This window comes from Pelecanus crispus, chromosome 1, assembly GCF_030463565.1.
Source record: "Pelecanus crispus isolate bPelCri1 chromosome 1, bPelCri1.pri, whole genome shotgun sequence".
Lineage (NCBI taxonomy): Eukaryota > Metazoa > Chordata > Aves > Pelecaniformes > Pelecanidae > Pelecanus > Pelecanus crispus.
Window position 1 is genome coordinate 62,733,050 of NC_134643.1, and position 24,027 is coordinate 62,757,076.

General features: G+C 37.0%; 1 protein-coding gene across 1 annotated transcript in view; it reads right to left on the reverse strand.

Moving 5' to 3' along the window:
• Window positions 1-1,155: 1,155 nt before the first annotated feature.
• Window positions 1,156-24,027, reverse strand: part of WASHC4 (WASH complex subunit 4) — a 39,546-nt gene continuing 16,674 nt past the window's right edge. The window contains exons 13-34 of the mRNA XM_075710271.1: window positions 23,834-23,994; window positions 22,657-22,783; window positions 21,192-21,317; window positions 19,692-19,799; window positions 17,804-17,950; window positions 17,641-17,720; window positions 16,609-16,714; window positions 15,679-15,795; window positions 14,528-14,696; window positions 14,234-14,388; window positions 12,572-12,646; window positions 11,649-11,753; window positions 10,027-10,161; window positions 9,202-9,310; window positions 8,375-8,441; window positions 7,654-7,740; window positions 6,748-6,895; window positions 5,311-5,407; window positions 4,631-4,827; window positions 3,501-3,600; window positions 2,010-2,082; window positions 1,156-1,273 (exon numbers count right to left, since the gene is read on the reverse strand). Coding sequence (XP_075566386.1) covers window positions 2,018-2,082; window positions 3,501-3,600; window positions 4,631-4,827; window positions 5,311-5,407; window positions 6,748-6,895; window positions 7,654-7,740; window positions 8,375-8,441; window positions 9,202-9,310; window positions 10,027-10,161; window positions 11,649-11,753; window positions 12,572-12,646; window positions 14,234-14,388; window positions 14,528-14,696; window positions 15,679-15,795; window positions 16,609-16,714; window positions 17,641-17,720; window positions 17,804-17,950; window positions 19,692-19,799; window positions 21,192-21,317; window positions 22,657-22,783; window positions 23,834-23,994 — 2,481 coding nt within the window. The 3' untranslated portion in view covers window positions 1,156-1,273; window positions 2,010-2,017. The remainder of the gene's footprint in view (window positions 1,274-2,009; window positions 2,083-3,500; window positions 3,601-4,630; window positions 4,828-5,310; window positions 5,408-6,747; window positions 6,896-7,653; window positions 7,741-8,374; window positions 8,442-9,201; window positions 9,311-10,026; window positions 10,162-11,648; window positions 11,754-12,571; window positions 12,647-14,233; window positions 14,389-14,527; window positions 14,697-15,678; window positions 15,796-16,608; window positions 16,715-17,640; window positions 17,721-17,803; window positions 17,951-19,691; window positions 19,800-21,191; window positions 21,318-22,656; window positions 22,784-23,833; window positions 23,995-24,027) is intronic.

Sequence of the window (24,027 nt, forward strand, 5' to 3'; positions counted from 1 at the left end):
ACCTATTTGAGATAGTGTCTTCCCAAAAAAATACAAGTGCAGATTTTATCAGGGCGCAGGTAATGTCTTGACTGTCCATAGCTACCTAGCAGCTCCATCCTGGGGGAAATGAACCCTGCCTTCCTGCAGTTGCTGCGGAAGAAGGGAATGCAGCGCTTGGCCATTCCAAGCCAAAAACTTATGTGACTTCCGATGAGATAGGAATATGAAATATGTATACACTGCAATTGCAACAGTACGGAAATGAGCAGCAGCAGCAAGAGTGCTGATCTCAGCAGTGCTACTGAGCATTCAGTGCGGGTACAATTTGGTCAAAAAAGAAAGTGTACACAAGTTACGAAAATAATACCTGTATCAAAATAAAAAAAGGCAAAAATATAAATCAAGTAATGCAGCATTCTTTAGGGCAGTCTCTGCAGTTACAATGAATTAAAAATAAAAACTTTTATGAGCCCAGCTGATTTAAACAGTCCATGAAGCTTCTGTGTCATGTTTTCAGAACCAATGAAAGGACTTTCATATCAGTCCAGTCTGTCCAGTTGCAACAAAACATTTTTCCTAGCTTTCTGAATGTGGAAGTGATGGCAGGAAAGGGCAAATCAGAGGTACATCAGGAATTGTCTTAAGCAGTGACCCAAGGGTGGGTGGAACAATTTGAACCATTAAAACATTACTTTTTTTGTAATTAGAAGAGATGAAAGAAGCTGGCAAGTATGGTCTAAAAATACTGTTACAAGTGCAAAAAAAAAAAAAAGAAAACCAACCCAAAAAAGTAATTCTAGTTGGACTGACTAGAGTAATTTATTCTAGTTAGTAAGACCTAGAAGTGTTTTACGTTCTGGGATATTAAAACACAACTGTATCTTTTAATGAAAGTGGTGTTTACTTTTAAGCTAAGTCTAGCTACTTACTTAAGTTAGGAATCTGAGTAACTGTTGCACAGTCTAGAACCTCTACTTGCAGGCATTAACAGATGTTGTATTTATACAGTTCTCACAGTGTTCAGCAGCTTCTGAAGCCTGCAGTGCAATTATTGTTAATAATCAGGCATGTAAGACTGTATGAACAACACAGACGGTACAACAGACCTACAAAGGCTAGGAAATACAGAATTGAGGCTGAAACTTGCAATTAGGCACAACATATTCATGAAGTGTAAGATCACTTAATAGTTACAGACACCCATCACACAGTGTCTGGTCATAAAAGGAAGAGCTGATTGTGGTTCTGTCTTGGCTCTGGGTTTCCTTACTTCTGTAGATGCAAATCAGACCTTCGGTATGAAATGAGAAGTAATTTATTATGTTAACTTTTCTGGTTTTCCTATTCTCTGATTTAGGGAAAAAAAAACAGTAAGGGAAAATAAATGCCTGACAGGATCCTAAGTTCCCACAGTACAAATACTATCTATAGTATTAATAAGGGTTTGTGGAATGAAACATTAATTAGGATTTCCATTTTGTGTAATAGCTTTAACATACATTCACAACATACACTGTTACACCTACAGTGTAATCTGTGGCTGCATTAAACACAACAGGACTGCATAAAAACATCTGAATTGTTTCTTAGACGACAGATACACACAGTATCTTGATTCAATTTTTTTTTTTTCCTGGTTGAAGAGATGCACCAGTTCAGACCTTAGACCAATGGCCTATGACTTTTTTTTTTTTAATGCTATCTTAGAGATGCAAGAATGCATCTAAAAATTAGTAAGGTTTTTTATCTGCACATCTGTACTTTAAAATAACTACTTCCAAGGTCAACATTTTATATAATTATTTTCAATCTAAAAGTGCTGTAAATAATATAAACTCCTGAAAAATAGGAGTTTCTACAGGAAATATAGACACAGACCCAGCCTCACTGGATGCTAGTATACTACTGTACATTGTCTCTTGAGTTTAATAGAGCAAGTAAATCAAATCTAGAGCTTTTACCCCTACAGAGTGTTACTGAAAACGACAATAACATGAATTATTTGAGTAAGTAATCATCACCCATACCAGCCATATCATTTCACAACAGGATCTGCAGGTGTAGAGTTGGAAGGATCTCCGTTGCTTGCTTTAACAGATTCTTCTACAAAAATAAAAAATAAAGACATGGGTCATGTTTAACATTTTATTCAAGGCAGTAAAACCAAAGTTTTAGCATCTATATTATGTCATAACACACTTGGTGCAGTACGCCATGGTCAGCGTATGCAAACTGACCTTGCAGCACAAAGGGGCCCAGCCCTATGAAGAAATCTGTATTTGGGGTGAAAGGCTTCTGCAATCAGTAGAACTTGTGTAAAGATTACATATACATGCTCACATGTTTTGCAGAGTCCAAGTCCAAATATTACTGTAGAAGGCAAAGATATCACTATGTTCAAAGCTTTTCACCCTGGTATGCATTTTTCAGGGAGCTGAACACCTATCACAACAGTGATTATTTAACCTAAAACATAATTAAGTAACTGATGTTCTACAGAATGCTCTCCTAAAGAAGCCAGGATAATATGTCTATTCTTACCACAATGCCTGTAGGTTTTTTTTTTTGTTTTGATTCGGGGTTTTTGTTTGGGTTTTTTTTAGTTGAACAATTACTTGAGCAACTTCACTGAACATGATCAAATATAAATTCATACTGAAACACTTCTTTCTTTGCAAACTGTTTTCCTACTGCAGAAGAAAACTGATCTTTGGCTCCAGTGACTGTAATCTCACAGGTCACTTGTGCCTTTGTCAGAACTACAGCAGAAAATTATTTACCAATTCCATTTTTAATATACTGCTACCTGAGTTTCTAAGTAACTTGTCACTGAACTGCACTTCTATATCTTAATCCTTGGGAGCATTCGCATTTCTTTGAAAAGAATTCTCCCATACCCAAGAGAATCTTCCAGAATTCCTGAGGGAGAATATATAAGCATAAATATAAAATGCAAAATACCCATGTTACCTAGTCAAGAGACCATGCCACAACTTAAGGTCTTACATTTGAATATAATTCAATGGTAGACCAAAACATATCATAAACATCTGAAAGGCACATACAGTATCTGCATAATCTGCCTACATAAGTTGAAAACCAGCTGGTAAACAACAGGTGGAAAACAGCAGTTTATTTCACACCAGTTAAAGCTGTGCAGAAAAGGCTGTCATTGTCAAAATTGGTAATGGAGAGGATAAGGATGATGCTGACATTACTGAATTTAACATTACTGCAAGTACGCAGTTCTCCCAGTCACAGATTTTTTGGGGTTGGTTGGTTTTTTGTGGTGTAGGTTTTTTGCTCCCTGCCCTCCCTCCCCCCGAAATTCACCCATTACAGAGGCAGCCTCTGTGAGCTGTTCTTGACTCCTCAATCATCCATGACCCCATAAAACTCTGGAATACCGAATCAACCTGCTAGCAAGAAAGCAGGTATGGAAAAAGAAAAAAACCACTTTCCCTACTAAGGCACACTCTCATGCGCCAAATGTTCTACATGTAGCATTCACTCATCACCTTCTTTTTCTTTCTTTTCCTGGTTCTCTTCTGCTGCAGTTTTATCTGCTCTGAAAAAAATTCTTGCGCTGCTTAGCGAGAAATAAAGGAGTTCAAATTCCTAAAGGAAAAGATACAGGAGTGTCAGTATATCACAAGAATGAATTTGTAGACAGAAATAAATGGGATTTTTCAGAAATGTCCAAGGCAACTAGATTTCAATATCTAAATCACTTAAATGCTTTTGAAAATCCTCCTCCATTCATACCTTGTTCACATGCATTTTACGAAGCAAATGTCAGCCAAAAACTTTAAAGGGTAATTTAAGCAAAGCAGCATCAGTGCAATAAATCTGTCACTAGTCCACTGAGGCTGAAAATGAGGTTTGTAACAGCAGTGCGAATTTGAGGCAACTTGCTCATGGAAAATCATGCAAGCCAATAATTTAAATGACCGCAAGCTTGATCAGTTTCTGAACAAGGTGTGATACAGGCTTTTTAACAACAGAGGACCAAACACAGTGCACACTCATAGGAGTCATGAGGACACACAGGGCTTTATCTATTTCAACAACAGATGTGCTTTTACAGAAGGTAATCGTGGGCTATTTATAAAAATAGGCAACTACAGATTTGTCCCATAGCCGCCTCAAATCAAGAGCGGAGAGGGAGAGACAGAGAAAGCATTTACACCACCGATGAAACCTGAACTTCTACGCTTCCAATTTCAAATGCATCTTTCCTCTATTTGACAGCTAGTGCATCACTCAACTTCGCAGCTCAGTATTAACTCTGGGAACCCTTAGAGTTGCTTGGGTGTTATGTAAAATCTTTGCTATAAGACCTTTAACCAAAAAGTTATTCTCTCCTATTTAAGCATTTAGGTTTTAGTTGCATTAGATTTTGAACTCCATGGGACAAAGACTTCCAATCAACCATGTCAAGTTCCTGCCTCACTCAAATATCACAAACACTTACAACATCCCCTTCAGATCATACACCTCAAGTCTTCAGACTCTTTTTGCATTGTTGCTGTAGACAATGCTCTATGTTTTTTTTCTGATGGAGCTTGTCAAGAGTAAACAGATACCGGAATTGTAATGGGTAAGTGCAGAACTCAATATAGAACAGATAACGAGACCCGTGCTATACCTGTAAACAAACTTCCAGTCGCTTGTGGGTAAGGTTCATAGTTTGTAGTAGTTTTTCATCTTGATTAGTGGACTGCACATTCTGTTGCTTAGCTACTGCTCTTATTTCCTTCACATACTTCTCTCTAACAGACTGGAACCAGTGCAGAGAATCAAACTCCTGGTACTGATCCAAAAGCTTCAGAATGTAAGCCACACCTATAGTCATTAACAAACCATGTACCAAAGTCAACATGTAATTTGTAAAACATTTTGTGAATGTCTTTAATGGATCAGTCTAAGCTGATAACTCCCACACAACTAAACCAATTACAATTACCTTACAATTAAATCTAACAGGAAAAAGGATCATAATAAAGAACAAGCTTAGATTTTTGAAAACCTCATAACTTATCCAAAGACTTGCATACCTTCTCATCTGCTGAGATCTGCGACCTTTGAAAGAAATCAGGGAGCACCAACTTAAAACAAACCTGTCTGCTCCCATACTCAGCTATTCCATGCTTAGGAGATTCTGAACACAACAATAGCCCTCAAATCCATTTTGCTGAAGCCAAGACAACCCAAATTTAATTTATGGAATTTTTAATTATGGGAACACACAAAATAGAAACAAAACTTTTCTTGCAAATATCCATTGTGTTGGTTTATCCAAAGGCTAGTCAGTGTGCTGAAACTTACCCATGGCAAATCCATCATCAGTGAAAGCTGCTCCACTTTTGTTCTTCTTATTCAATTTCTCCTTGCAACTGATTGAATGCTCTACAAAATTGAGCGTCTGAAAGAGTGAAAAGCTGAGTCTCTCTTGATGATTCCAAGACACAATTTTAAACGGTATTCACATACACGCTGTTACTTATGAATATAATTCCATGCCCAAAACTATCCTAATTGTGTCTCTCATCATTAGGCATTTTTGTATGAAAACTTGCCCTTCTTCTAGATTTTTTGGGAGGAAAGTAAGTTAAGCTTTAGAAAACATTTGCATATGCATAAGTAAAAAAACAAAGGTATATTTTCATCTTCACTGTTCTTGTCAGACTATTACTTCACATTCTCTTGGTGATTGCTAGAGGTAAACACATAAACAAGTAAAGGACAATTAAAATAGCCCAGGTTCCTGGAAAGCTTGAAGATATTAATGTTTTAAAGCTACAGTACATTATTTCACTCTATCTAGAAAACAGTAAAAACATTTCAATGGTTCAACATCATCGTAAATGTAAGACAATAGATCCAGGTAGTACAATGGATATGTGTTTTTATGCAATAACTACTCTCGAGACATGGAAACGTGCACATTAATAACTTCTCAAAAACCTATGACAGTTTCAAATTTAACTACACTGAAATGCCTTTTTAAAACTAAAATGGATGGTATATTCCTGAAACTGTATGTATTAGAAAAAACTCAAAACAGGAAGGGAAAAGAAGAAAAGTATTTGTCATGAGCCTTTACTTCCCCTCACTTCTATCACCATGACATACCTGTCCTCTCACAGTCTTAAGTTTATGGCTCATCGACATTCCAAAATTAGTTTCTAAAAATGGGATATTACACAGTAATCTGTTTAGATCATTTAGGCCTTTAAATGGAACTGCTTCCAAATGCCCAGAATGCTGCACTCAAGTGTGCATCAACCTCAATTCAGCTGGACTCTTTCTAAAGAAAGCCCACTAGCAAAAGCAGGTCCAATTGCAAGAGGGAATGCCCCAATTGTACTGCATTAGATCACGACACTAAAAGAACCTGAAGATACCTAATGTGATGTGGAAAGAGCATAAACATGGAAGCGCTGAAGAGCTTGGTTTTAAACTCCCTTCATCCTTGCTGTTTCAATTCCTCTTTTTTCATCTTGGCTTCTCCAAATTTGATTCAAACAGGAGAAGAAGAAATTTTTAAAGTTACATCAATTCATGTACTAGCACTCAAAGGTAAACAAACAAAAACATGGCTGTGGACAACTATCAACAAAGCCACACTCAAAGCAATCCCACTCATAATCAGGGAAGAAAGTAGAAGATGATAATCAACAGCCTAATACAACATACTTAAACACAAACCTGATCTGATAAATTTGTTAAAATAAGTATGGTAGACACAATGCAAATACTAACCAGCGGGGGAACAATTATATAGAAGTTCCGCAAATGCATGTTCTTTGGGCTGCGGAATTCGGGAGCAAATACATCCACAAGCATTTTGAAGTACTCTGTTCCTTCTGCAAAGTTACGGGTGAGGTCACTGAGGACAGAGTCCAGCTGCCTGCAAAAGAAGCAGCAATGTGTTACCGGGTCTCTGCTAGACATTTCCTTGCTTACCCTTCAGGGTAACAACCCTCTCTTCATCCTTTGGCTGCACCTACAATCCAGTATTTGGACAAGAGTGCCCAAGATTACACCCTACCTCTACAGCCACCTTAAATCATGTTTCTTGATTTAATTTCCTCAAAAAAGGTTTATGAATACTTTCCTAAGACCCTGAACATTCTAAAAGTAGATGTCAGACATGTGGTGAGGAAAGCTTATTAGCCTTTAAGCCACAAGGACTTTATCAAGAAACTACATTCTAATAGTCTATTAGTTCAAACAACAGAATCATAGAATACCTCATATTGGAAGGGACCCATAAGGATTGAGTCCAACTCCCTGCTCCTCACAGGACTACCTAAAACTAAACCATATGACTAAAGACATTGCCCAGATGCTTCTTGAACTCTGACAGGCTTGGTGCCATGACTACTTCTCTGGGGAGCCTGTTCAGTGACAGCCCACCCTCTCATTGAAGAACCTTTTCCTAACATCCAATCTGAACTTCCTGAAATGCCACTTCACATGCGTTTTTAGAACAACTTCTTCTATTTTCTCTGCTTTTAAGAGCAGCAAATATTTTTGCATAAAATCAGCTAACTTTTAACACACGCACATACAAAAATGCAACTAACAGCTGCATTTACAACTTTAAAATTATAATTCTCTCATCCCATCCCTGCACCAGACCTCAAAAGCATGGTGTTAGGGTACCTTGCTGCTTTTTGTGTTTCTTCTGAGAGTCCTTCTTCTTTCACCAGCTCTTCAAAGTTGACGATATCTTCCAGATCAGGAACAAACCTGAAAACTTCCTGCTTGTCAGTATTATGTTCAACTGTCTATGTTCACTGAAGTATCGACCATAATTTGTAATTTAGTTAATTTAGTCTTCTGGGCTTGAACTACATACTTAGAAAGTTATATCATACCATCTCTTCTCTCCAGCACTTGCTAACTGTAAGTTTACTATTATTTGCAAGAAAACCAGTTATTTATTTTTATGTAAAAGTCACTATGTTTTAGTGACCTTTAGATAAACACAGACAATTGTCCATACAGAAAGAAGTATCAAAGAAATGTTTTTTCCAGGCTCCTCAAGGCTTGTACTGTTTTTCCTTAATACACCCTCTCGAAGTGATTAACATCAGGAATTACTGACTTAATTAAGGGCCAATGACTTTGATGTACATTCTATTAACTCTTTTGCAGTATTTTTCCATAGAATTTGTTTGATTTTTGTGTTTTATGCCAATGATTATACAGTTCTGAATTCCAGCACTGTTAATTGATAATTTCACTTTAATGAAGGCATAAAATGGACCTTTTTAATAAAAATTTATGGGGGATAGGTAAGAACCTAGGGAATATCAGCATGAATAGGGAGCAAAGGAATGAGAAGGAGCAAACAGAAAAAAAGAAATATTTGTGGAAGTACCTAATTGCACTACTACAGCAGTGAAGTCCACCAGATCTTATCATTCGTACATAACCCATAGCATTGCCTTAAAAAAAAAAAAAGAAAAAACAAGGAAGTAATTTATAGTACAAACTCTTTTCACTGGACACATTAAACACTTGCAAGTTCAGGTCAGTCCTGTGCATCTACAGCATCAATGGCTGAAAATACCACTGTAGTGTCATGCATCACTCAAAGTTAGTGCAGCTGGATATATGGTCTTTTTCTGAAATACCAGAACTTAAGAGTACTATTTTTTTACTGGGAAAGAAACTCAAAGTCACTTCTATAACATAAAGAAAAGATGAACTTGGAACAGGCATCTGTGCAAGCTGTAGCTGTATTTTAGATTAAGACATGCAAGGGCCATTTCTGTGTAACTGAATCATAGAATCGTTTAGGTTGGAAAAGACCTTTAAGATCATCCAGTCCAACCATTAACCTAACATTACCAAGTCCACCACTAAACCAGTTAAGGGTAGAATAGCAATTTCATGTTTCCTGGCTTGGTGGCTGGATTATTTTTAATGAAAGTAAAAACTAGGAATCATTAAGATTAGAAAGGATCTCTAAGATCATCAGTCCAACCATCAACCCAACACCACCATGTCCACTAAACCATGTCCCGAAGTGCCACATCTACCTGTAATGAGAGTATTTATTTCACATGTGATACAAGTGAAGTACTTTCCATCTGCCTAGAGTTAAATCTAGTTTTAGCCCAAGCTAAATGTTCAGTTACCGGAATATGAAGACCTCTTCCATTTAATAACATTTATAACATTGTCTTAGATAGCATTTCATACCAATTTGACTTATCAGTTGTCTGAACTGGTCAAGATAGCTCTGGCCATCTGGCGTTATTCCAAGTTTTCTGATGCCGCGGTTGAATTTATCTGCTCTTTCAAAGGGATACTAGAAAAATATTTCAGAATAATTTGTAAGAATAATTACCTACCCTTAAAAAAAGTTTTCATTGTGTCAATACAATTCTATTTGCAATTTCTTTTTAATAAATTATACACCTTCCTGTCTATTTAGTTTGCAAAAGTAATTTGGCTAAGTCACTTCTGCAAGTTGAAAAGTGAAACAGAAGTCTTAATGTAAAAAGAAAGTATTCCTAAATGAAACAAGTACTTGACACACAAGAAGCTGGCAGCCAATTTTACCAAATATATTGTGTCTCACATTTTCAAGAAATCAGTTTTCCAGCATGGAAAAATCAGACCCTAGTCCCCAAGTCTTGACACACTGGAATAAGTGCTATGTATTCACATCATTTTGGATTCAATTTGATTAATCTTATTATTCAAAACTGAGAACAACTGTTAAGCATGGTTTGGACCAGAAGTTTAGACCTCCAACAGACCACGACTCCATCAAGTCATTGTTTTCAGGTCACTGAGAGAACGATTTTAGCCAATCCCATATTTACAGAGCAGCCAGAATGAAACAAAGCCACCCTGAATACAGACATTTGTAACACTGCATTTTGCCAGGACAAAAGCTGTCATTTTGTCTGGAGATACACATTTAAATAATAAGAATGTTATGATTTGGTGCACCTTCAGTCACATAAAGTAGCACTTCTTTTAGCCAAGTTACTCTCAATCCTTCAGAAGTTACTATACCTTGTGATCATTTTGATCCTTGACTTCCCTGAAGAATCTGATGTCTTTGATAAGTCTGGATTTGATATGTTCATCATACATGAACTGGCTAAAAATATAAAACTTTTTCCTCAAAAATTGGTAAGTGAAGTTTACCTAGAAGAAAAAAAAATATCAAATCAAGAAAGTTAGCAAAGTCACAAGCATATCTAGCAACCCATTTTCAGTAGATACCAGAGTAACTTGGATTTATTAATGACATAACTTCCAAAAATGGAACCTTCTACTCCGTTTACTTCAATTTGTTATTCTCAACTAATCTTTTTAATTTCACTGGTTTAAAAGAATAAAGAAAACCCTTCTCCTGGAAGACCTACTCTCTTGCAGGAAGGACAGAGGGACCAAGGGACAAGGTAGCTATTTCAGTTCGATGACCTGCCCTACACAGCCATTAGTATATGTCTGGAATATCCTGTAACTGTCCTTTTGAAGCAATACAAACATTTCAAGTTGGAAAGGGCAGACAAGCTCAACTTCCTCAGTTAAGTTGTGGAATCTGCATAACCTCTTGACACACCTTTTCACTTCCTCAAAGCTTTCTAAAACACTCTCCCATAAGACAGAAGCACACTTCTACCCTACATGTCTCAATGACTTCTCATGCATAAACAACTTTACTCACAACCTGAAGTGAATAAATCTACATCATCAGGCAATAATGTAACAGCATTTTTTTTTGAGTAACTGTAGTCCCCAAGATTAATTATTCCAATAACAAGAAAATCACTCTCAGAGGAATAGTGCAAGAGAAGTTATTTCCAATAGCACAAGAAAGCATGAAAACCTTATTTTTCTAATCGTTTCCACTTTTCAACAAGTTCTTTTTTTTTTTTTTTTTAACAGGGCCAGAAGAACAGGAAGCAGCAGATTGGAAAGCACCATCCTGAAAATGTCTTTAGCACTGCATCCAAACCTGAGAACCACAGTGACAAATTCCTGCTGCAGTAGGCATACCACCGGAAGTGCCCTTATGTACCTTGCAAAGAGGTAAATGCCTTCGGCTGGTTAAAATGACCACCTACACTACAGACATCATTGAATTAAGAAGTAACTGCAGTAAGAAGTCAGTCTTCCAAAAAATGATCAGATTTTTCGCAAATTGAAAAGCTGATGTTTAAGCTTAACAATTACAAGAGGAACCTTAAAAAATTAACATTGGATTTCTTCAAGATTTGCTTTAACTGCAGCAAAAGTGTCTGTCTACTAAGTGTGAATAAGAAGAAACTTAGAGCATGGTAATTTATGCAGGCAGCTTAGAAATCAAAGTATTTTACTATGCTAGTTTGGTAAGTATTATTTATCTTTACTGAAATTCAGAGTCCCACCAGAACACCTGTATCTTCTTTTATGTGTTTTTAGATCTCTTCATTAACTTTTATGTAACAACCGGAAGTGGCATAATTCCCAAGAGATTATGATACTGATTTGTGTCATGTCCAAGAACTCATTTATTTTAATACACACAGAACCTTATTATTGCATTATTAAAACTGCACAACCAAATAAACCATAAGGAGATGCAAGAGTGTGAATGCTTTTGTGCACTATTAAAAAAAAAATCCAACAGTGCAAAAGATACTCACTGTTGTGTTCATGATTCCTGTTCCATGAGTTCGGATTGAATTAGCAATGTGTCGGATATTGATAGTGTTCAAGTGTTTGTTATTACTTGTTCTTTCAATGAAGATCTGGGAGGCAGGGGAGAAAATAGTTATTTACCCAAAACTGATTCTTTAATAAATTATCAATCCAGGTAGCCCATATCCTATTTCTAAGAGCAGCTAATAACTGGCAATTAGGGAAAGAACCAAGAAAATACAGCATGCATACAATAAACTTTATCTGGTAGGTTCTTCCGACTTCTGCACAGCAGCAGTTCAACAATTCCAAGGCAGGTGATGTACCCAAACTCTCATAGAGACTATATCCTACATTAAATTGCTCTAAACTATTTTGGCACCTCTTTGTACTTTTGGCCCCACTATGTAGCATGGCAGCGAGTTCCACTACTGAATTATGTGCTATGAGGAAAAAGTACTTCCTTTTCTTTAAGGAAGCCACTCATTTTCATAGTAGGCCCCTCACTCTCACATTGTGACAAACCACAAAGGGTTGTTCCCTGCACGTGTTCTCCATGTCATTCACTGCTTCATCTCTCTAATAATCCATATTCAGATACCCTTTTTTCAAGTTGAAAAAATCACGTACTTAGTATGTCCTTATACAGCAGCCAATTATCCTTGCTGCCTTCTCCAAGCTTCACTGGAACATTTGACATCGAGTGATCCTACTGGTACACTGTACTCAAAATACGCTCAGAGAACATTCTCTGAGACCTAATCTTAAAGCATCCCCAAAGATGTTTTTCTAGAGTAGCAATAGCTATTTTACAGCTTGTTATTATGTATAATAAAGCCTGGGTTTTTCTTACATGTATACTACTCTGCATTTCTTAACCCCTTCAAATCAGAGCCAAATCCAGGAAAAAGTATGGGATATACCTTACCTGATTATTCAGATTGTAGAGGTAGCGGGATACAAAAACATGAATATTTCTCATGATTTCCAAAACATCCAGACCCTGAAACAATATTATCTATTGAGAATTATTACAATAAAATTTCTCAAGGACTACTGACATGCCTAACCATGTCAGTAAGGTGCACAAATACTAGTTCTGTAGTTACTTGAAAGCATTTTAGAAAGCAATGTTTTCACTTTGCAAAATGAAGAACCTCTTAACAATTTTGTTCAGTGTCTGTAACATAATGCTTAGAGGAGAAAAAACAAGCTCAGGTCACGTTTTAACATTTACACTTCTGCCTGATTTTTCCCAATTTCCCCTGAAAGTAAGGAATCCTCCAGTCTATTCCACAAACCCCAATTAAAAAAAAAAAAAAATATTGAGATTTGGCTATTCTCAGATTCCAGAAAATGGAATCTTGCCTTAGACATTTCTACAGACACATAGATTTCTACAGAGACATAAGCAACTAGCTGCTTCTTGATATTGTTTTGCCCAGCCTGTCTAGAAGACTGAAGTTTTGTATTTACAATGTAAGTTTTACAATTGTTTTACTTGAAGGCATCCCTTTAGTATCATTGTGCATAGAAAGGATGCTATTTAATCTATACACTCTATTTCCAGTTGTGGCAAGGATTTTATATCAGGATTTTTCTGGGGCTGGGGGGGAATGGAGTGTGGGGTGTCTTTGGTTTGAAGTAAAGCTCATACGAGAATGAATGTTATGGAACCAATGTTGTGAAATGATTTAATTCTTTGTAACGATGTGATGGCCAAATATTGCCAATAGAAAGCCAAAGCCAGAAACAGGAACTAATCCACAGAACTTTTGTACCAAGAAGCAACTAGAGTTCTTATTTCTATGCCCCCTTTCAACTTCGGAAGACATAGCCATCATGAACATTAGAAAAAAAAGAGGCTGTATTTCTAAGAGCTTTCACCAATGTGCTAACCAAAACGAGGGAACAAAGCTAACTGCCAAAAATATTCAAGATACTAACACTCTTGAAGGGAAATCTTCAGAAATACGCAAGTTGTATTTCTTTTGCACCGACCCTGTAACAGTGCATGCCTTCACCATTAACTTGGTGAAATTGCAACTTTACTCTGTATGTATGTAACCATGTTTAGCAGTTTCTAGGAGGCTGAGTCACTCTCCTATTAAGCTATGCTATTAAGCTAAGCACACATGTCCAGCCTGTGAAACTGTTTCTCTTGATGATCACTAAGCAGAACTTGCTGAGAAGAAAGCCATAAACCAGGGAAAAGACCAACCATTCAAAGGTCATTCCAGTCTTGCAATGGTTGTATTCCAGATGTACTGCTTGCCAAATTGCTGATATCAAATTTTCAAGAAAACATTCTCTGACTTTGTATACCAAATTTCATTTTATTAAATCTTATGTTAAAAAAAACCATGAATGATACAAGTCCAACATGAAATTAACTGATATTGGTGCTATCTCCAAATGTAGATAAAGATCCTGTCTCAGAAGTCAACCAGAAATTAAAGGTCACTTTTCCCAGACAGTTCTCTAATTTTCTGTACTTTCATTTTAACAACTCAGTCCTTTAAATAGGTAGCTAGTATGACAGTGTAATGGAACAAGTGATATTCATATTCACACCCTGTGGGCACTGTACCTGTTCCAGAGTCTGGCTGGGAAGATGTGCTTCAGTCATACTTAAACCATAGCGTTGAGTTGCTAGGTTTCTCATTTCACTGTAGGTGGCCCAATCATGAAGAGCTACAGTCGTTAAGTTGTAGAAGGTCTTGTCCAAATAGTGAGTTACATAAGCTGTAAACACATAAAAGGATGATCTAAAATAATACTACCTATTTAGTCAGGGAAGTGTGGAGAGATCTGAAAAGATATACTAAGCCAAAGCGTAGCACAGATGAAAGTAATGGAATCACAAAAATTCTTAACTCCTCACCTTTTATGTCAATGAACCGATTGAAAAAACGTATTGGGTTCAGGAAGAAGAAGTGAGCTAGATCCTTCATACCAACTCTGAAGGGGTTTCTGTCATCCAGCTTTAAGTGTGTATGAACTGATAAGCGCAGGTCCTTTTCTATCTCTTTACATAATTTGTCCAGTAAGTGCTATTCAGGGAAGTTAAAAAACAAGAAGTCATGTTCAGTGTCCGCTCACAATGCTCTGTTACCGGAACTAACCTCTCTCTCCAGAGATACATAAAAGACTGAGTAGACTAGTGAAGACAGCTTTGCTTTGGCAGGGCCACATAAGTCAAAGCAAATCAATACTTTGGAACCAGAGGGATGTTTAATCCCTGTGTTCTTGTTCTAGTACACAATAGCAAGAAAAAGCTGCAACAGCTCAGAAGAGGTAAAGGTTTAGCCACCTAATGCCATTCTGTACATGATTAAAACTTCTATGTGGGAGTTTAACACAATTTAAACTTAAGTATTCTCACTTCTCATTTTAAGGGGAACTTGGCTTAGAGCTATCTATCTAGATAATAATAAGACCTAACTCAGTGAGGAAGAGTCTTGCAATAAGCAATTTGGCCTGATTTTCTGCAGAATATGTAATGTTCAGTTTTGAATTAATCAAAAAGAGTGGTTCTGAGGTTAAAACCTAGGACTTAGGAAATCTGAATTCACATCTTCTCTCTGTCAACCATCCTTCATAATTCTAGACAGTAACTCACTAAAGAGGCCACCTATGTTTACAGCGTCTTCACTACTAAAGGCCATGCATACATACTAAGAACAGTAGTACTTATTTTAGGCATTCATACAAGCAGAAGCTCATCTGACAAAAAAGCTCATCTGACAAAAAACACTCCTCTGTTTGCACAGTCAAATCTGTAACTGAGGTTTTGCCAACTTACGTAATTTAGAGTGCAGTATTTTCATGTTCCCAGCCAACACAGACACCATTAACAACAGGTCTTAAAGAACCAAAATCATCAGTGAACACTTTATTTATTAAAATACTTCACACCAATCTCAAAGATCTCTGCTATTTTTATAGATCGTATTGGGTTTGGTACAATAGATGCTGGCCTATAAGACATTGCAAGCATAGTATCGCCTTTAATTCCCATGCACAACAAATTACCTCATTGAGCACTTCCATGATTTCTTTGTCATAGCATTCCAGAAGCACCTCATAAGATTCCAAGTGTCTTGCATGCATCATAGCAGGTACGCAGTCCCGTAGTGCACTAAACATATACTGAAAAAAGAAACTATTATGCTTCACCAAAAGGTTGACAGACATGTCAACAGCATCTCAAATAGTGTTCAAAGGTAACAAACAAATCAAAATGGCTACTCTTCCCACTTTTATTAAAAATAGACTTCATAAACCCTACTGAAGTTTCCTGTCCTTAATACATTCATCTGAAGTATTTAGTTGCTACTGATCTATTTACTGGAAGGTCATAACTATTAGCTATTTAATCTGACATTATTTGCAGTATAATAATTTTAAATTGACCATGGCATGCACAATACTGGACTAGATAATTGATTTTTATCGCAGTTAGTATGCAAAGCATGATTCAGTTCTGCAGCAAATACTTGATACTTCAAAGAAGGGAGGAGAGATAGGGAGTGGAAAAAGCTACAGGACAACTATCCCACACAGCATTGCTGAACACAGTGATATGTGTTTTAGAAATATGTAACCACAACATGGAACAGGTTTTTACTATTCAAGGCTAGCAAAAGGTGTTCATTTCAAATTAGAATGAATGAAGAACAAAGAGACACAAACACAGAGACACCCAGAGTTAACAACAGCAACCTGAGATTTTTAGAGCAATTTAACAGATACACTTTAATTAGATTTAGAACAAAGACTGCTTTTATATCCTCCAGATTGAGAAGAAATTTCTGCCTCAGTAGTAACTCTTGCCTTGGTTTTACTTTTTTTTTTTTTTGAGCTCTTTCCTTAAGAGTTTCAGTCTAAGCTTTATCCTCTCCTCCTCTGAATCCCTCCCACTACAGTGGCTTGTTAATCTAAGTTACTAACATTATTACTTACATGCAGTCTAGCGGAATCAACAGCGTTTTCATACACGTCATCTAAATAGATTGGAAAGACTGCTCGATGCCAGTATAAGAAACAACAGTCACATTGTACTCGAACTCTAGAATACAAGATTACTTATTAGACACAGAATTGGAAGAAAACATTCTTATAAACATAGTGATATTTATTTTAGTGTGTTTAAACTGAAGACAACTGCATTTCAAGCCTAAGCTTTACATGGTTACTTTAATGTTCCAGATGCATTGTCCTTCAAAAGAAAGTTCTTGAACAAAGAACTCTTCCCCGCCCCTTATTTTCCACTAGGGTATTTATCAAGAAAAGGTACCTGCTTTAGAAAAAAGGTTTACTCAGTTTCTGAAAGAATTAAACCTTACATTACAGCAAAATCCTAAATAATTATTTTCTTACTGCATGCAATTAGTAGCCTAGAAGTCAAACATATATTCTAAGTTTATTCCTGTAAGTCAAGAAAAAGGAACAGGCCTCTCCTGATACAACCTGTGTACACCACTCATCCCAGGAATTTTTCCCATGAGTCATCCACTGAAGGTGTTTGTCTCCCTCCATAAAGTATGTATGGAACCCAGATATTCACCTGGCTTTCAGATGGCCCGCATTATGGAAATTGAGTGCCCACTAAAACTACAGCAGCAGTAAAACATGGCGTCACATGTGAACTAACAGCCTGATCTCCCAAACAGACTGGTATTAACTCATAACTTTTGTGTTTGGGTTAAGAGGAAGACTTTAGCTTAACATAAAGCCTAGCCATCCAAGAAAGTGACAATTTCTAAACAGAGAAGTGGATTACCTAATCAGCAACAGTTAGGTAAAATATGACTTGCCCAAAGACCAGCAAGCTTCAGGCCTAGCTCTGGAACTCTTTCTGTCCATCCCTGGTCTACAACACATGCAAAAATCACCACCAGCATGCAGCTACCAGATCTTGCAATTCACACAGTGAAGATCCAGCTCCCCCAGTGACGCGACACTGCCTTCTATGTATCACATGCCATTGCTTACCGCTCTATAAGTTCACTGATCAAGTCTAGTTTTTTCAGAACTAACTGAAGGGGAATGAGTTCTTCATCTTTAAAAGTTTTCTGTGAGGAAAAAAAAAAGATTATATTTCTTTATAAGATACTACACCAAACAAGTAAAGGTCTGGAACAATCATGGCACTTACCATCTGCGTTCCCACACTCAGTGCAAGGGAAACAATTAGTCGCCTCTGTTTTGTACTTGGCCCATTGAGGATGTTCTCAGCCAACACCAAAGCAGAGAGGACATCCAGGCGTTGCTCACTGTACTTTTTATCGGAAATGACTCTTTTCTTGATGACAGAAAGACACAGAAATTCAGAGAAAAGTTACCCAAGCCCAAAAGCAATAGCTTACCTCTTCTTTCCAAAGCTTATGGACTTGTCATAAATTGAGTATTTCTGCAAACAAATTATGTTTTGTGAACAGAGCTAGCCAAATCCAGGCTCACTCTGTCAATTCAGTGGTATTACCTATCTATACACTTGGAATATGTGCAGTTCAGCACAAACATGCGTCAGGTATACAAATACTGTGCAAGCTGCATGTGTCTGTATGCCAATTTTAGTTCTAAGGTACATGTAATTTAAAATTTTGTAATCATTGTTTAATCAGTGACTCCCTGTTGTTGGTAACAAAGTCCAGTTTACAGCCAAAGAGCCAGAAGACATATAAACATGGTAATAATGACGACTTGCAATTTTCTACAAATTCTAATTTATCAGAATTACGTTAAGAGCAAAAACATTTGTATGAACAAATGAAGAAACCAAGTCTTCTGGCTAAAAAGTTGAAGTCACAGATGTATTTGAGTAGCAGTGTAGCTTGGAAGAGGTACAGTTTCATGAAAGAGTTAAAGAAAACCTCTTCCAATTCTAAGAAAGTATGTTCAACATGAAGCTCCTAACCTTACATGCTAAAGCTATGTTAGGTATATGCCTTAGACCTTACACTACTTTGTTTCTAAGTGGAGCAGGCAAAAAAAAGATTAGTACTAATTAACTCTTCTGTTTACCAGCATTTGCCTCTTACGTCTTCAGAAAAGCAGTCAAAATATCAAGAATTGTTCACAGATGTGTTCCCTTTGATATCCACTCAATACACAAGTCTCAGCATTTTTCTATACATTTAAAAATAATTTGTAATGTAATTACAGATATCATTGGAAAAGGTTATGAAAGTTATCTAAATATATGTGAACTGTTTGTTTGAAGATACACAGTTTTTTAGTAGCTGTGAAGCCTGGAACTTCTTCAGTTCATGCTACTCCTGAGAGAGAGAGATTTTTTTTTTTTTTTTTTTTTATATATATATATATGTATGTATATATCAGCTTTTTAGAAGTACAACTTTTTTTTTTTTGCTTATGCTAGAAAATACAGAGATGCCAGATACATAAGCTGAGATTAGATTACAGCCAAATTTCAAACATATCAAACTTCCAAAATACAAGTCTACTGTTAAAATTGTAATTGAATTCAGAAATTCAAGATTTGATAAGTGTGTACTCAACTGATCTTATTTATAGAAAGATGTAATATGTAGATATTACAGTGTCTTGCCATTAGAAGCCATTTTACCCCAGAAATACTCAATACATGCCCACATTAGACTCCTGTAAGCCATCATGTATTAACCACTGCTATTTTGCCAAGCAAAGATTTAAATAAAAACAGCCTGTTTGCTTAGACCTATAACAGACTGCTTTAAGAATATGCATCAGAAAAGAGGTAAGAAAAGGTCAGTTTGTGAAAATCACTAGAAATAAAAACTGAAAAGAACACAAGAAGAACGTGATGAGATGCAGCAGTTTAGAGGAAGAGAGGACCCATTCTTGGTCAAAAATAGCTAGCTATCTATACTGTACAGTTCCTAGGGCAAAGCTCTGACTTACTGGAAAGCTTACATATCTGTTGATTATGATAGAGCAACACTACAGATTTTACTAAAGCAAGAAAAATACTTAGATTTAAAATGAAGATTTTTTTTAAACAGTTAGCTAGAAGATTAATTATTAGAATTTGGAGTACATACCTTGGCTACAGAAATAGCATGAAGAGCCTGATATTGCAGATACTGAGCAATGTGCGTCACAGAATCTGCCACAACCATACTTCTTCGGTAAAACATGTGTTCTATTGCCTAAAGTCAATCCCAAAACACAATAGTTCATGTAGTTAATGACATTGTTGCCTTTAGAATTTAGCTTTATGCTGGCAGACTCATCCACACTGCAAATACAGACTCTTCCTACTTTGTAGTATACTGTTAGTAGCAGCTGAAATTAACCCTTAGAAACTGAGAAAATCAAATCATTCAGGAGCATAAAAAAGTTTCAAGACTGATGTAAGTTCTGTTGTTTTTTTGCGCTTTTTTATATAATCCAGCTCTGTTCAACATTGCTTTCTGAAATCATTCAGGAGCATAAAAAAGTTTCAAGACTGATGTAAGTTCTGTTGGTTTTTTGCATTTTTTTAAATAATCCAGCTCTGTTCAACATTGCTTTCTGAAGTTATCTCAAAACAGAGTATTTTCCTTTTGGAAAAAGTACCAGGAGAAGTGCAAAGTCCTGCACCTGGGGAAGAACAACCCCATACACCAATATATGTTGAGAGCCATCAAGCTGGTAAGCAGCTTGGCAGCAAAGGAGCTACGGGTCCGAGTGGACACCAAGTTGAACATGAGCCAGCAGTGCGCCCTTGCCGCAAATAAGGCGAGTGGTATCTTTGGCGGCATTCGACAAAGTATTGCCACCAGGTCGAGGGAGGTGATCCTTCCCCTCTACTCAGCACTGGTAATGCCACACCTGGAGTACTGTGTCCAGTTCTGGGCTCCTCAGTACAAGAGAGACATAAACATACTGAAGAGAGTCCAGCCAAGGGCCATGAACATAATTAAGGGACTTGAACATCCTCACACATGAGGAAAGGCTGAGAGCTGGGATGGTTCAGCCTGGAGAAGAGAAGGTTTGGGGCAGGGTGGGAGGGAGGGAGGGGGCACAAATCTTATCCATGTGTACAAATACCTGAAGGGAGGATGCAAAGAAGACTGAGCCAGGCTCTTTTCAGTGGCACCCAATGACAGGACAAGGGGCAGTGGGCACAAATTGAAACACAGGAGGTTCCCTCTCAACATCAGGAAACATTTTCTTACTGTGAGGCTGACCAAGCACTGGCATAGGCTGGTTGCCCAGGGAGGCTGTGGAGTCTCCATCCTTGTAGATAGTCAAAAGCCATCTGGACACAGTCCTGGGCAACCAGCTCTAGGTGGCCCTGCTCGAGCAGGGGGAAGTTAGACCAGATGACCTCCACGTCCCTTCCAACCTCAATGATTCTGTGATACCAACTAAGGAAGGCAGTTAAATAAATCAGTTCTAGCCTCCCAAATCTCCTGTTCTCTAACCAAATCCAGTCTTGAACAAGAAGCCATGCAAAAACATGTCCCCACTCAGTTGTGGGTTTTTGGGGTTTGTTTTTTTTATGGGGTGGGGGGTTTAATATGTGATGTTTGATCAGTTTTCATCCAGTGACCTACCTTCAGAAGTTCTACAAGTCTGCACAGAGCTTTCACCGATGTTTTTGTCATAGGTTTTTGCATTGACATGTAGAGATTCATTGTAGTTTTAATGATGGTGCTAAGACTGTATGCGTAAAGAAAACCCTAAAAATAAAATGAGTAAAGAGGGGAAAAATTTTTTTCACAACATATCAATCAATCAAGTCCTCTCTGTTTTCTTTCATACATGACAGAACTAACTTTTACCTCTTCACACTAGAGAACCTACCCCTCCACATAATAAGCAAGCCTGAGATCCCAAAGCTGAATGAGACTCTTTTACTGGGCAGACATTATGAAACCGCCTAAAAGTCATTAGATCACCTGATCATTAACTTCTTATAGAGCCATTCAAATTAAACACAGGTCAGTGAATTAATTGCACAGCCTCAAAGGTCTAATAATTTCAGACCTATTGTAAAGCAACCCATCAAACAACTCCCCCCTCCCGCCCCGCCCAAAACAGCCTATCACAAAAACAAACTAAAACTTCCCGATTCCGTGGAATAAATACACTGACAGTATTTGCACAGTTCTACACTGTCTAAATAGACCAGTCCATCCCACAGTAAAAAAACCCCAATCACTTCTAAATCAATGTATGCTAAGCTTTTAAATACAATGTTGATTACATACAGCATGACAAAAATGTTATTTGACTTATTTCAAAGGAAAAGTAGTAACAAAAAGAGAGACCAGGGAAAGAGAAAAAGCAGTCTAGGAACCTCAACTTGCTACAGAGCAAAATTTACATAAGTCCACTGCAAATAATTCAAATATAAAAACCACAGATCCTAGTACATGTATGTCTTTAGATATAGAAGATTCAGGATCATGCTTCTGTCACACACCTATTCTCATCAGATTTCTGTCAGGCAGATAGATACATATCAAAACTAGCAAAAATAAATTCAGAAATAAGATGCATCTTACATTAAGACTACATGCTGTTAGTAGGCCAAAAGAAAACCAGCTGTCTCGGAACGTAGTTAAGATTCTTGCAAAGTACCATCACTAGGCAAAGCACAATGAAACAACACAAAACCTTTACTGGAAGTATGTACTGTGCTAAATAAAACTAAATTAAGACAGTGGTTCAGTCCAACTTATGTACCTTATGACTGAGTCAAAAGGGAAAAAAACCCACCAAAATCTTTACTACAGAGGAAATGAAGCTTTCTTGATTTCCTAAGAGAAAAATCCAAAATTTTAGCCACTGAGTATTTTAGTCAGATTTGTTTCCCCCACACACCTTATAGAAGTACCTTTTACAGATTTACTTAAGAGTATCTACTGGGCATTTAAAGTTTTAGAATTCCCACATTGTAAAATAACACACTGATGATCACAGAACTCTCTGATTTCTTTTTATGTTCAACAACGTGCACCAAAACATCAGTTTGCTGCATCATTTCCTGTATCACCATATTAAAAGACTGCACACCTGGATGAAGACATTGCAGCGGTTAGAAAGATCTTCTGCAAACTTATCCACACGTTGCTCCTTTGACAAGATAGACTCCATTTTTGTCATCCACGAGCTCACAAAAACATAATATGACTGCATATCTCTGGAGAAAGAAACAAAAACGTTGCTTACTTCAAATAAGAAGAGTATGAGAATTTTCTTTTCTCTTTCCAAAGCTTAAATTCTGCCAAGGGAAGTATGTTAAATCTTCAGTCCCCAAAGTAATAACTTTCCACTCCCAAAAGTATCAGAACCTCATGCTCATTTACATTTTAATTTTGTATTGGTAAGGATTAGTCTGCCAATTATATCTGTACAAACATACTCTGAAGAGTCAAAATCATCTATCATTCAAGAGAACAAATGGCCCTCTTAGCAGTACATATACTACACTTCTTTAAATTAAAAGACTAAAAACTGCTAGAAAACGCTTTCAAACACTAGACAAAAGAAGTCCTACATTTAATTTTTTTCCTCCAAGTTTGAATTTTTGGGGAGGGGGTGTGTGTATATGTATATGAAAGATAAAAAGATAACTTGTCACTCCATCAATGTCAAACTACAGTGCTCTTAAATAAGATAATTCTCCAGCAGTTAATCTGCTTGGATTACACTAGTTGTAATTAAATGTTTGATTCACTTTTAAAACTTCTATTTATTCCATGCTACAGAACTGTGATACTGCATTACTACTTATTATAGCAGTTATAGCAGGAATGTATTCAGGTCATTGCTTATGACAAAAAAATTACACTTTAAAGAGTACTCAATATTTAAGGCAACAGTCCAATTATTAAAGGCAATGCAAGAACTTGTAAAAAGGCAAGAAAAAGTTATTGGCAGAATTCTAATCAGCAGGTGTAAAATCTGCATTGTATTACAATATCCTCAAAATGTCTGTGAACACCCAGATCTTTTTTTCAACCTTTTCTTCATCTTAAGAGCTGTAAGACATGACTTGTACCACTGCCCAAGACCAAAAGCAAAGCAGCAGTGCAATTATGCTAACACACACATATTGCCACAGTGAAATGGAAAAGTTTAACACCACTGAGCAACACTATACAACATGCTAGTACACTTGAATAAGAAACCCATGTGTTTATAAACTGTTTGCCAAACATCACCATGAAGCGATATTTAGGAAGCATACTTGGTAAGTGACTGTGCCTTCTGCTGTAGAAAGTTCTCCCTTTGCATTTTAACTGTATGAATACTTTTCTTATCCAGAAGTTTGGCAGCAGCTGGTATCTTCTGAATCAGAAAGTTGTCAGCAAACCAAATAATGTTAGCAGTTAATGTGATGGCTGGTACCTGGGGTGGGGAAAAAAAAAAGGGGGGGGGGCA